The sequence below is a fragment of the Aotus nancymaae genome, unplaced genomic scaffold (assembly GCF_030222135.1).
Source record: "Aotus nancymaae isolate 86718 unplaced genomic scaffold, 86718_ANA_hifiasm-v0.15.2.pri h1tg000029l, whole genome shotgun sequence".
Classification (NCBI taxonomy): domain Eukaryota; kingdom Metazoa; phylum Chordata; class Mammalia; order Primates; family Aotidae; genus Aotus; species Aotus nancymaae.
The window spans coordinates 29,761,464-29,775,043 of NW_026988442.1; the positions used below are offsets into that span (position 1 = coordinate 29,761,464).

General features: G+C 53.6%; 1 protein-coding gene across 5 annotated transcripts in view; it reads right to left on the reverse strand.

Moving 5' to 3' along the window:
• RIPOR3 (RIPOR family member 3) overlaps positions 1-13,580 on the reverse strand; it is a 99,578-nt gene that overhangs the window by 9,372 nt on the left and 76,626 nt on the right. For all 5 annotated transcript variants that reach the window (XM_012467442.3, XM_064382516.1, XM_012467445.3 and 2 more), the window contains 5 exons: positions 10,472-10,601; positions 7,256-7,828; positions 2,520-2,650; positions 1,107-1,230; positions 337-472 (listed from right to left, as the gene is read on the reverse strand). In XM_012467442.3, the coding sequence (XP_012322865.1) occupies positions 337-472; positions 1,107-1,230; positions 2,520-2,650; positions 7,256-7,828; positions 10,472-10,601 (1,094 nt within the window). The remainder of the gene's footprint in view (positions 1-336; positions 473-1,106; positions 1,231-2,519; positions 2,651-7,255; positions 7,829-10,471; positions 10,602-13,580) is intronic.

Below are 13,580 nucleotides of genomic sequence, written 5' to 3' on the forward strand. Positions count from 1 at the left end.
GGAGTGCGCATTCTGTACCTTGAATATGGCCTGGGGTTACCTCACTGAACCCTGTGCAGTGCCCTCCCCTTAGACAGATAGGGAAATGGAGGCACAGAGAGGTGAATCATTTGCATTGAGTCACACAGCTGGCTAAAGAGTGTATCCTGCAACTCCAAGACTTGCCTCCCCCACCTCCCCACAAAGCCTGTGTCTCTCCCAGCCCAGCCAGCCACAGCCTCCACACTGGGCTCCGGTTAACTTTGGCTATCAGGAAGGGAGAAGAGGCTCCCCGAGTTTGACCCCATCCCCATGCTATTCACACAGGCAGCCCTTGGGTGGTAGGCAGCTCCTTACTCTCTTCGATGGATGTTGCCTTGCCGACCTTCTCAAAGTCAAGGACAGAAAGTGTCTCCAGAACGTGCTTTTGCTGTGCCACTTCTTCCAGGAGGCATTCCTGGACCAGCCTTGATAAATCAGGGGAGGCCAGTTTCTGGGAAGCAGCCCACAATGCTCCAGGTTAGCATGGAACATGCCCGCTGAGGTCAGCCGTTAGGGCTGTGGCTCCCATCTGTGCCCATCCCTTCTGTTCCAGGGGAGCTCCCTGACTGTCATCTGGGGATTCCCCTTTCACCAAGGTGGCTGAGCTGATGGGATACAGGCTGAGCTGCCAGGGACCACCTTTGCCCCCAGAAGAAGAACCAACGTGCCTGAAAGTGAAGCCAACCCACGTTGCAAAGCAGAACAGAGAGAGTGAGAGATATAGTCCTGATAGCATTTGAACCCCTAGATCCAGCCAGGCCTGAAGCCTACATCTGAGCCATCCAATACCATCAGCCAATACATTTTCCTCTTGGTTGAGCCAGTTTGCATTAGGGTTCTGGCATCTATAAATGAAAGAGCCACCACCACAGCCTCTGGTTCAAGGCTTGGGCTGCGTAAAAACCATGTGAGCATTCACCCAGACCTGGCCTGCATCTTCCACTGGGTAACAGCCTGTCTCATTGGCTCCCAGGAGGTTGGTCTGTCACCCCTTACCGTGCATCCCACCACCTTCAAGATGAGCCCTTTGCAAAGAGACTCCCAACCCGTCTGCCCCTCCCTGACAAGTCCCCCAGCCCAGCCACCTGCAGCAGAGCTTTGCAGACTTGGAGGTGTACCGTCAGCAGCACGTCCAGCTCCGGGGCGCCGGCTGTGAGTTCCCTGGATGATGCTTTCAGTGATGGTGGTGGGGGCAGTGGCCGGTCCTTTCTGAGTTGAATTGAGAACTAGGTGATCATTCCAGTTAGCAGATCAGCTCCCTTCCCCTCCCTCGCCCGAGCACTCCGGGTCAGGGAGGCCCATCCAGGTCCCAGGGAGTTCCACTGAGGGGAGAACTGGGAGGAAGGAGAAAAGGAGCAGAGGGCGGCAGCAACTCGAAACAGAGCTGGGGGTGTGGCCCAGGGCCTGGGGAAGACGGGGCGGGCAGTTGTCTTCCAGGATATCTCGTGGAGGTAGAAGACCATGCCAGCTAATCCCAGCTCTGTGACAAGTCTGCCTCCCCAAGGCTCAGTTGACTCATCTGTCAAGGGGGACAAGAACCCCACAATCAAGGCCGTGAGGGGTGCGTGAGATACAGTGGCAAGAGTTGCTCGCACCAAGCCCGCTCCATGGTAGAGGCTGGACCTGCGGCCCGACCCCTCATAGCCACTCAGGAAGGGCGGAAGCAAGTGTCAGCACAAAACACCACGCCCGCCCCATGGAGAAGTGAGGAGAAGGAATTTAGCCTCTGCTGTTCTGTGCAGGGAGATGTGGATGCAGAAGCCCTCGGCGGCTGGGGCAGGGGGCACTGCGTGGCCTCGAGGGAAGCTGTCACGGGAGGTGTGGGCCCTGCGCTGGGACAGAGGGAACAGAGCAGTGGGTGCTGCTGCATCTTGGGCAGAGGGCAAAGAACTTTCGTCGTTGTTGTTGTTTTGAGACAGAGTCTCACTGTTGCCCAGGCTGAAGTGAGTGGTGCGATCTTGGCTCACTACAACCTCTACCTCCCAGATTCAAGCAATTCTTCTGCCTCAGCCTCCCGAGTAGCTAGGATTACAGGCACACACCACCACACCCAGCTAATTTGTTGGTATTTTTAGTAGAGATGGAGTTTCGCCATGTTGGCCAGGCTGGTCTTGAACTCCTGACCTCAGGTGATTTGCCTACCTCGACTTCCCAAAGTGCTGGGATTATAGGCATGAGCCACCACGCCCGGCCTCAAAGTACTTCTACCGTATACTCGGTGGTTATTTTTTAAGGTTTAAAAATAATAGTAAAAGCTGATTCCTTGGAGCAGAAGGCTCAGGGCCAGGCTGGGGCGATCTCACCCACTTCGTGGTCACCGAGGACTGGTCTGAGCCATGCGGGGGCTGTGCGGGGATGGCGGGGAGCATGACAGAGTGACAAGAGCTGAGCCAAGGACAGTGGGAGAAACAGACCAGGAGGCCAGCAGGAAGCGTGTGCTCAGGTCAAGCAGAGGGAGTGCTGGCCACTGGGTCACTGCTGGAAGGAGGTTCACTCACCGGGGACCCTGGGAGCCCCCAAACAGGGACAGGTCATCCGGGGTGAAGTCAGCATTGAGGAAGGCAAAGCTCTCCAGGATGTACTCCATCAGGCTCTCGGCTGAGGCGTGCTCCTGCCTCGCTCTGCAGGGCTGTGGACAGAGTGGCCAGACCTGAGGGCAGCACCGGGCCCCACCCACCTGACTGGGGCACTGGCCAGGAGCCTCACTGCAGACCTGGGCAGTGTCCTGGTCCTGAGCCCCAGTCCCACCCACTGTGCCCCAGCACAAGCCCAGCTGCTGGCCCAAGGCATGGCACCGGACGTGGCACCTCCCAAGGTCCCTCCTGAATGGCCTGTGACAAGGTAGGAGCAGAATCTGGAGGGAGACAGATCTGAAAATCCTCCCTGTATCTCACACACCCACGGGGACAGGGCCAATGGCAGGAGCAAGCGAGTGGCCCCAGCAGGGACCATGGTGGGGGAGCCCACAGGTGCCTCCCCTAAGAGGGGACCACGCTCATTCCAGGGGCTCCTGCCACTTAGAAATGGGGGGCCTTGGGGCCAGCTTGCCCAGTGTTCTAAGAAAACCCTAAAATATGGATTTTTATGGGAAACTGCCCAGTTTTGAAATATCAAGAAATTCCAAAGTATTTTAAATACATGCTGTAGGTCAGGCAAATGCCTCTTCATGAGATTCAAAAGCCTCCAGGTTAGCCTGTGGGCTCCAGGCTTCTCCTCCTCCCTGTTGGGTTTCTCTCTCCAACAGATGAAGGGAGGGAGTTGCAGCCCCCACCCCGCCACTGCTCAAGTCACCAGAGCCTCCAGTGGCAGCTCCCTCCCTGGAGATTTCTGTCCTGTCCCCAACTCATGGCTGACTCCAGGGCCGGTTCCTGCCCCCGTTCCCCGCGCACCCACCCAGGCCTTGTCCAACACAAACCACAGCCAAGGCACAGGCCCCAAGGCAAAACCAGGACCCTAACCGCTGGGCCCAAAGAGAACATCTCGAGGACCAAGGGAATAACAAGGCTAGCTGCAGAGATCACATTTTCTGATACAAAATATATGCGTACATGTGTGTATGTGCATGTCAATACATACATGCATACAGGCTGTTGATTCTCAATATTTAAGGTAGTTATGTTCCAGAGGCCAAGGCAGGTGGATCACTCGAGGTCAGGAGTTCAAGACCAGCCAGGCCAACATGATGAAACCCCATCTCAACTAAAAATAAAAATCAGCTGGGTGTGGTGGCACAGGCCTGCAGTCTCAGCTACTCAGGAGGCTGAGGCAGGAGAATCACTTGAACCCAGAAGGCAGAGGTTACAGTGAGCCGAGATCGCACCACTGCACTCCAGCCTGGGTGACAGTGCAATAATTCATCTCAAAAAGAAAAAAAAAAGGCAGTTATGTTCTATAAAGATCACAGAAAAAAAAAAAAAACAGAATCGGCAAAAGCAGAAGCATTGCTCCCTAAGAGAAATACTGGAGTAAGTTCCTGTGAACCTCTGGGCACAGCAGTTTTATCAACTCAGCAATACCTTGCATGTGTCTTTCAGTTTAAAGATACCTTATTTAATAGCTATCGGAACACCGTATTTAATAACTATTGTCAGCCAGGCACGGTGGCTCACGCCTATCATCCCAGCACTTTGGGAAGCCAAGGCAGGTGGATCACCTGAGGTCAGGAGTTTAAGACCAGCCTGGCCAACATGGTGAAACCCCATCTCTACTAAAAATACAAAAATTAGCCGGGCTTGATGGCAGTTACCTGTAACCCCAGGTACTCAGGAGGCTGAGGCAGGAGAATTGCTTGATGGGAGGTGGGAGGATCGGGAGGAAGAGGCAGGAACGTGGGGCCCAGCCCACAGGGCACGAGCAAAAGCCAGGAGGTTGCTGAAGCTGGGGGGAGTGAGTTGGAGGCAGGGACGGGTGCAGAGAGGGGACAGGATGCTGGTCGCCTTGGCACACCTCAGTCATCCTGAGAATGTGGGCGGAGGTTGCAGTGAGCCAAGATCGTGCCACTGCGCTCCAGCCCGGGCAACAGACTCCATGTCAAAAAAAAGAAAAAAGACTATTGTTGATATATTAACACTGAACTCAACATGGCTACAACTCATGCCTGAAGGAAGATCTAACATGCGTTTTCTCCATAAGGCACTTCACGCTTCCTGGACTGAGGAACAGCAGCCAGCATTGAAGCTCTGGGCTTGCAAGGCATTTACACAGTGACACCGTCAACAAGAAGCACAAAAACTTGAAAACCATGGCACGAAATAGACCACGAGGACACCTGTTCACAGTCTGAGCGCTGAAACGAGAAGGCAGAGTGTGCCTTGCTCCATCTCAGCTGGGAATGTGCGCTTCAAGCAGCTCAGATTTTCTATCCTCTGCACGGCTCCAAAAATGACTTTGGAATCGCCTCAAGTATTGATTTGGGGGTTAGAAATAAATTTGAGCAAGTAGGTGAATTCCAAAATACAGAATCCAGGAATAATGAGGATACACTTGTATATATATGTGTGTGTATATATTCACTCACACACGTGAATTTTTTCTTTGAGTCTTGCTCTGTTGCCCAGGCTGGAGTGCACTGGTGTGATCTCAGCTCACTGCAACCTCCACCTCCCTGTATCTCAAACACCCATGGGGACAGGGCCAATGGCAGGAGTGAGTGAGTGGCAGGGCTCAAGTGATTCTCCTGCCTCAGCCTCCCAAGTGGCTGGGACTACAGGCGCATGCTACCACGCTTGGCTAAGTTTTTTGTATTTTGAGTAGAGATGGGGTTTTGCCATGTTGGCCAGGCTGCTCTTGAACTCCTAGCCTCAAGCAATCCACCTTCCTTGACCTCCCAAAGTGCTGAGATTACAAGTGTGTGATGCCAGGCGCGGTGGCTCACAGGTATTCATACACACATAGTTGTGCATAAATGTGTGTAATTTCTCTCCAGAAAGTCAAACTAAAAACCAGGGTCTGTAATCAATTTGCATTGTTCTGACTTCATTTGCCAAAAAAAGAAAAGTTCCTCAAAGATGTTTAAAATGATTACATTATCGCAGCATTAACATTTTTATGTAAATTGGGGGTAATTTTTCAAAATGCAAATGTGTGACAATGTGCATGACTCAAATTGGTCTACAAAATAAAAGCTGTTAAAAAGTACAAAAAAGGGTGCAGGCGCAGTGGTTCATGCCTGTAATCCCAACGCTTCGGAAGGCCAAGGCAGGAGGATCCCATGAGTCCAGGAGTTTGAGACCAGCCCGGGCAACAAAGTGAGACCCTGTCTCTACAAAAAAATAAACAAAATTAACCAGGCATGGTGATGTGTGCCTGTGATCTCGGCTACTCAGGAGGCTGAGGTGGGAGGATCGTGTGAGCCCAGGAGGCAGAGGTTGCAGTGAGCCAAGATCGCACCACTGTACTCCAGCCTGGGCAACAGAGTGAGACCCTGTCTCAAAAAAAAAAGAAACGAAAAACATAAAATACCAAAAAGATGACATTATTTCTTAAATTGTTTTCTGGAAATTTTCAGGCAGATCCTTTTTAAAAACCATAGCAGTGGTAAAGGGAACATTTTAAGTTACGGATGTAAAATGAGAAATTAAACTTGTTTTCCCCTGGACTGACTTGTCCTGTTGGAGGCGTGGGTGGTGATAAAACTATTAGAGCTGGAGTTTGAAGACAGCTATTAACTATTTCAGTGCCAATATGTGTCTTACACAAAAGAAGGGAAAACAGAAAATAGCAAAATCAGAGAGGTACACAGCCAGCCTGAGGTGCATAATGACTGTGGGAAAACAGAGCAGGAAGGGATGGGGCTGCCGGGGCCGGGTGGAAGTTGCCATTTGAAAGCGGGTGTCCAGGCCAGGTGCAGTGGCTCATGCCTGTAATCCCGGCACTTTGTGAGTCTGAAGCGGGTGGATCATTTGAGGTCAGGAGTTTGAGACCAGCCCGGCCAACATGGCAAAACCCCATCTCTACTAAAAATACAAACATTAGCCGGGCGTGGTGGGGTGTGCCTGTAATCCCAGCTACTTGGGAGGCTGAGGCAGGAGAATCACTTGAACCTGGGAGGAGGAGGTTGCAGTGAACCGAGATGGTGCCACTGCATTCTAGCCTGGGCGACAGAGCAAGACTCCATCTCAAAAAATAAATAAAAAATAAAAGAGGATGTCCAGGGAAGGACACAAGTTAATTGATGTATTAGTAGGTACTAGTGGTACACAGTTTATGTACATTCAATTTGTGTAAACACAAAAGGAGAATATAATAATTTGCCCAGGTCAGCACCTCTGAAAGCCACCTGCCACCTACACCCTCGTGTGTGCTAAGAATGGCCCGGGATATGAGCCCTGTGGAGGAGAAGGTTGGGTTCGGGGTACAGGATGAGGCAGACAGGGAACTGTGCTGGGCGTTCCACAAAGCCAGCTCTGACCGTGATGACACTCCAAGTTTGGTTTGTAGCCACAAGCCGCAGCCCTGCCCAGCCAGGTCAGAAGCTACAAGATGGGGCTAGGTTCTGGCTGGATGTGCAGCAAGCTATCCACTGCGAGCTCTTAGAATCTTCCCGAGCCCCATGAGGGCTGTTGTTATCCCCACTTGTCAGATGAGGAAACCAAGGCCCAGAGAGACATGGCCCACGCAGGCCATGCAGGGGTGAGGCCAGGATGCCGGCTCAGGCTGCCTGGCCCCAGAGCCCACTCCCAGTCATCACGCCATCAGCAAAGCAGGGGCACTGCCCAGGGCTGGGTGGACATACCTTCAGCCGATCTCGGAAGCCCAAGACCTGGTACTCCAGCTCCCGGAGCTGAGGCTGGGTAGAGTCTGTGGGCCTCAGCAACTCCAGGACCTCCTGCAGAGGCCCCTCGAGGACAAAGCCAGGCCCGTCCTCTCTGTCCCCGGTTGCCCCTTCCTCCTGGCCTTTTTGGCTGCTCGGGGCTGTGCCGTTGGGGAATGGGGAGCTCCGTGGCAGGCTGGGGCTCTCCACTCCTAGGTGCCTCCAGCCGGGCTGCTCTGCAAATGGGCCTCCTGAGAGGTGGGCCATCTGTGGCAGGACACCTGGGGACGGGGGGTCCTCCCGGGCCTCCTCTTCAATGGAGGCGTGGGGGCCGATGGCCAGGGGCAGGAAGCCCACGTCGGAAGTGGACGCTGACGTACTGGTCTCCGTGTCTCGGGGGTCCTCAGAGCTGAAGGAGTCCATCTCAGGCAGCTCCTGACTCTGGCTTCTCAGGCTGGGACCCTGAAGGTCGCTGTCAGACAGGTAGCTGAGAATTGGGGTGGCCCTGGGGCCACCCAGTAGCAAGACCTGCTGCGTTGGCTGCTGTAAGACAGACTGGAGAGGGGACACAGACGCGGCCTCACCAGCCACCCCAGGGACCACAGCCAGGACCCAAGAGGGGCTTCCCCCGACAGACACCACTCTGCATGCCCACATTCTCAGGAGGACCGAGGTCGCCGAGGTGACCAGCATCCCAGAGCTGCGAACGAGACCTCGTCCCCTCTCTGCAATTCTCCCCCATCCCCACCTCCAACTCGCTCCCCTCAGGCTCGATGGCCTCCTGGGTGTTGCTCGCACCCTGTGGGCTGGGCCCCTGTTCCTGCCTCAGGGCCTTTGCACTGACTGTGCTCTCTCGAGAACACTCTTCCCCATGTGGCTTCACGGCTTGTGGCCTCACCTCTTCAGGACCTTACTTAGCTGTCACCTCTCCTGAGAACCCTGCCCTGGACAGCCCCCCCTTTATTTTTTTGAAACGGTGTCTTGCTCTGTCTCCAAGCTAGAGTGCAGTGGCACGATCTCAGCTCACTGTCACTGAACCTCTACCACCCAGGTTCAAGCAATTCCCCTGCCTCAGCCTCCCAAGTAGCTGGGACTACAGGCGCGTGCCACCACCCCTGGCTAATTTTTTGTATTTTAGTAGAGACGGAGTTTCACCATGTTGGCCAGGATAGTCTCCATCTCCTGAGCTCGTGATCCACCTGCCTCGGCCTCCCAAAGTGCTGGGATTACAGGCATGAGCCACCGCACCTGGCTGACACCCTTTTTTAAATGGCAGCTTCCACCTAACCCCGGTGGGCCCTTTCCTGCTGTCTCCCACACTCCTTACGCTCCTCGGGCTGGCTGTGCACTTCTCTGATCTTGATTATCATCTTTTTCTCTCCTGTAGAATTTCAGCTCCGTAAGGGCACAGTCTTTGCCTGGCCTGGAGCACAGTAGGGCATATAGTTTCATTTTTTTGCTTTGAAACAGTCTCGCTCTGTTGTCCAGGCTGGAGTGCAGTGGCACTATCTCAGCTCTCTGTAATCTCCGCCTCCCAGGTTCAAGTAATTCTCTTGCTTCAGCCTCCAGAGTACCTGGGATTACAGGCAGATGCCACCATGCCTGGCTAATTTTTGTATTTTTGTAGAGATGGGGTTTCACCATGTTGACCAGGCTGGTCTCGAACTCCTGACCTCAGGTGATCCACCCCCTTCGTCCTCTCAAAGTGCTGGGATTATAGGTGTGAGCCACTGTGCCCAGCCTAGTTTTGAATGAGTGAAGTGAATGAATGAATGAAGGGCCTGACACATATGCAGTGCTTGTCACCATAGAAACAGCAGCAGCTGTCATTAAGCATTCTGAGGCTGCCGGCCCCACTCTAGGGCCTTCACATTATATGTCATTACCCTCTCCACGCCCCATGGGGGTGGCACTGCCCTAACCTCTGAGAGGTCCTCAGGGGTTGCCACACGGGTGGCAAGTACGGTGCGACAGTGTGAACCTGGGTGCACAGACACAAACCCTTACCTCTCATCAGCTGGAACAATGATAATGGTTGATGTTCATAACTCAGTTAACTCTTACAACAATCCTGTAAGGGCAGTGCTGCTATTCTCACTTCTCTATACAGAAGTTGAAGTCCAGAGAGAGCTGGGCATGGTGGTTCACGCCTGTAATCCCAGCACTTTGGGAGGCTGAAGTGGGTGGATCGCCTGATATCAGGAGTTTGAGAACAGCCTGACTAACATGGTGAAACCCTGTCTCTACTAAAAATACAAAAATTAGCTGGGCGTGGTGGCATCTGCCTGTAATCCCAGCTACTCGGGAGGCTAAAGCAGGAGAATCGCTTGAACCTGGGAGGTGGACGTTGCAGTGAGCTGAGATCACGCCATTGCACTCCAGCCTGGGCAACAAAAGCAAAACTCCATCTCAAAAAAAAAAAAAAAAAAAAAAAAAAAGACAGGGGATGGTGGCTCATGCCTGTAATCCCAGCACTTTGGGAGGCCTAGGTGGGTGGATCACCTGAGATCAGGAGTTTGAGACCAGCTTGACCAGCATGGTGAAACCCCATCTCTACTAAAAATACAAAAATTAGCCAGGTGTGGTGGCACATGCCTGTAATCCCAGCTACTAGGGAGGCTGAGGCAGAAGAATCGCTTGAACCCGGGAGACATGTTGCAGTGAGCCAAGATTGTGCCAGTGTACTCCAGCCCGGGGGACAGAGCAAGACTCTGTCTCAGATTAAAAAAAAAAAAAAAAAACCCAAAAGAGGCTGGTACACTTGCTGGTAGATGGCATTGCTATTTCTGCAAGAATATGGAGGACCCTGACAACAGAAGTTGGCACTAAGGAGGGGACCCTGATCCATGGAGATGATGGGAAAGAAATGTTTTACTGGGCACTCTGTTAAGTAATACTACTGGAAACATATTAGCTTTAAAACGAGTAGGATAAGGCCAAGGCCATGGCCGGGGTGGTAGGACCATCCCGAGAGCCCATCACAGACGTCCTGAAGAACCAGCCAAGCCCAGCACCCAGGCCGGGATGGAGGCTGCCAGAGGAAGACAGCACGTAGGAAGACACCCAGATCACCCTAAACGGGGGCTGGGCCGAGGCCTGCTACATCGGGGAGGGCCAGACTGCTCAGCCCAGGCCCCTGCGCACTGCCCCCATCCCAGGGTGACCACAGCGGCCCTGCCCCAGAGAAGGCTCACTCACCAGGTAGTATCTCTCCCGGAAGCTGGGGGTGCTCGGCGGTGTCCAGTTGTACAAGGAGCCCTTCCTGCTGCCCATAGAAAACTTGCCTGTGGGGCTGGGTGACACCACGAAGCTCTCAGTATCAAACGGGCTGGAGGAGAACAGAAGGCCGGGATGTCCTCGGCGCCCAGAGGCCATTTCAGGCCCGGATGGCCCCGGGGTCTCTCAGGCTACACAGGTCGACTGTCTTCATTTTACAATACAACAGCGTGGATGGTATGCAGGGAGCTCTGCTCTAAACCTTTTTTCTTCTTTGAGACAGGGTCTTGCTCTGTTGCCCAGGCTGGAGTGCAATGGTGCCATCACAGCTCACTGCATCCTTGAACTCCTGGGTTCAAGTGATCCTCCTGCCTCAGCCTCCTGTGTAGCTATGCCACAGGCATGCACCACCATGCTCGATTAATTTTTTAATTATTTTATTTTTTGTAAAGACAGGGTCTCACCATATTGCCCAGGCTGGTCTTGAATTCCTGGGCTCAAGCAATCCTCCTGCCTCAGCCTCCCAAAGTGCTGGGACTACAGGCCGTAAGGCACTGAGCCTGGCCTCTACTAAACTCTTTACACGAATCCTTATTTCCACCCGCATAACAGCCCTCTGTGGCCTGGAAAATGACTTACAGGGGAGGAAAGGAAGGCTCTGAGAGATGAGAGACTTGCCCAGGCCAGTGTCATAACCACGTGAGACAGAACTGAATTCACACACAGATTTCTCTGACCCCAAAGCCTTAAAGATCACTAAGAGTGATGCTTACTCTTCAGACATCACTGTATTTAACGGATTTAAGAGGAAATGGGCTAGGTGCGGTGGCTCACACCTGTAATCCCAACATTTCAGGAGGCCAAGGCGGGCGGAAGACTTGAGGTCAGGAGTTCAAGACCAGCCTGGATAACCCAGCGAAACCCCCATCTCTACAAAAAATGAATGCATTAGCTGGGCGTGGTGACTGACGCAGGCTCGTAGTCCCAGCTACTCAGGAGGCAGAGAGGGGAGGAGCACTTGAGCATGGGAGGCGGAGGCTGCAGTGAGCCGAGACCATGCCACTGCTGTCCAGTCTGGACAATGGAGCGACACTGTCTCAAAACAAAACAAAACAGGAAATGGAGGCTTGGGGAGGGCCAGGGCCTTGCCGTGATCACAGGGGCAGCCTAGGAACTCTAGGTCACATGGCTTTGAACCCTTTGGAAACCTTTCTCAAGGCCGGGCACGGTGGCTCACACCTGTAATTCTAGCACTTTGGATGGCCTGAAGTCAGGAGTTTGAGACCAGCCTGTCCAACATGGTGAAACCCCGTCTCTACTAAAAATACAAAAAAATTAGCTGGGTGTGGTAGTGGGCGCCTGTAATCCCAGCTACTCGGGAGACTGAGGTAGGAGAATCGCTAGAACCCTGGGGGTGGAGGTTGCAGTGAGCCGAGATTGCACCATTGCACTCCAGTCTAGGCGACAGAGCAAGGCTCTGTTTCAAGAAAAAAAAAAAGAAACCTTTCTCAGATTCTGACCACCCTGAGAGCCCTTAGCCAGATGGCGAGAGACAGTGACTGAGGCAGGAGAGTAGGGTCTGGAGGCAGGGAACCTCAGGCCGATTCATGCTGAATCAAGGTCTGAAGGGACAGGGAATCTAAGGCCAATTAACATAATCTTCCTAAAGCTAATGCAAAAGGAAAAACCCCGTCTCCACACACTGAGTAGCAAAGGATCAAAGGCAACCTCCCTACAGCCCTCCCACCTCTGCCTCAGCTCGGATGGAAAGGGAGGGTACCTTGGATTGGCTGCTGGCCAAGCAGGGACCACCCCTCTATCTGCACAGGGTACCACTCACCTTAGCCCGTAACCACAGACCAAATCCTTTATCCAGATAAGGGGTAGCCCACGGGAACCTTAAACAGAGTACAAGCCCAGGAAACTTTGTGATGAGGTCCTTGAGCTGCATGCTCGGGCCCACTCCCACTCTGCTGAGTGCTTGTTTTTTTTTTTTGCTTTTTTTTTTTTTGAGACAGTTTCACTTTGTCACCCAGGCGGGAGTGCAGTGGCACCGTCTTGGCTCACTGCAGCCTCCTACTCCCAGGTTCAAGGGATTCTCCTGCCTCAGCCTCCAGAGTTGCTGCAACTACAGGCCTACGCCACCAAGCCTGGCTAATTTTTGTGTTTTTAGTAGAGACAAGGTCGCCTTGTTGGCCAGGCTGGTCTTGAACTCCTGACCTCAGGTGATCCACCCCCGGCAGGCCTCCCAAAGCGCTGGGATTACAGGCCTGAGCTGCTGCGTCCAGCCTGCTTTCTCGCTTTAACAGAGCCCTACTGTTTCATTCTCATTTCCTTTCTCTGCTCCTTTTGTACATTTTGTTCAAGTCTTTGTTCAAAACGCCAAGGACCCTGACAACTCATTGTCAAGACCCTCCGCCAGTAACAACTGGACACCCCCAATTAGAGGCTCCTTTGAGAAGCTCAGCCGATGAACAGGGGACACTCAGTTCAGACCCCTTGTCTGTAAAAGGGGTGCCCTTACAGAAGAACCCCTGTGGGGAACATGCACAGGGCGGGGTGGGAATCCAGGCGAGCGTGTGGGAGCGCCGAGGTGAGTGATGTGCAGCCCGGCCTGTGATGCTCACCCTGGCCCGCGCCCAGCCCTGTACTCGGAGCAGGTAGGTCCCCGTAGACCCTCCTGCCTCAAAGAAACCTGCTCTTATCCGCACAAAGGCCTAGCTTGTGGCACCTGGACCCAGCCTGACCAGAAGGCCTACAGCTCAGAGGCTCTGCAAATGCCGCCTTCTCTGCCCGGGGCATCTGCAGACCCGCAGGCCCTCTGGGTCCTAGTCTTGGATGGCACTGAGCTACCCACCACCCTGTATGCATCAGGGGCCCCCTGGGCAAGAGGTATTCTCAGCCCTACCAGGCAGGTGAGGATCTTGAGGTGGCAGGTGGTCGCTCACCCAAATTCTCCCAGCTCACAGGGGAGAGGGCAGCAGCTCTGTGACCCCAGCTCATGTGCCCGCCCTAGGGAGGGGACAGCCCCGACAGGCCAGGGCAAGCAGAGAACCGAGGAGACACCTTGGCCCTCCCTCCTGCTGCCCCT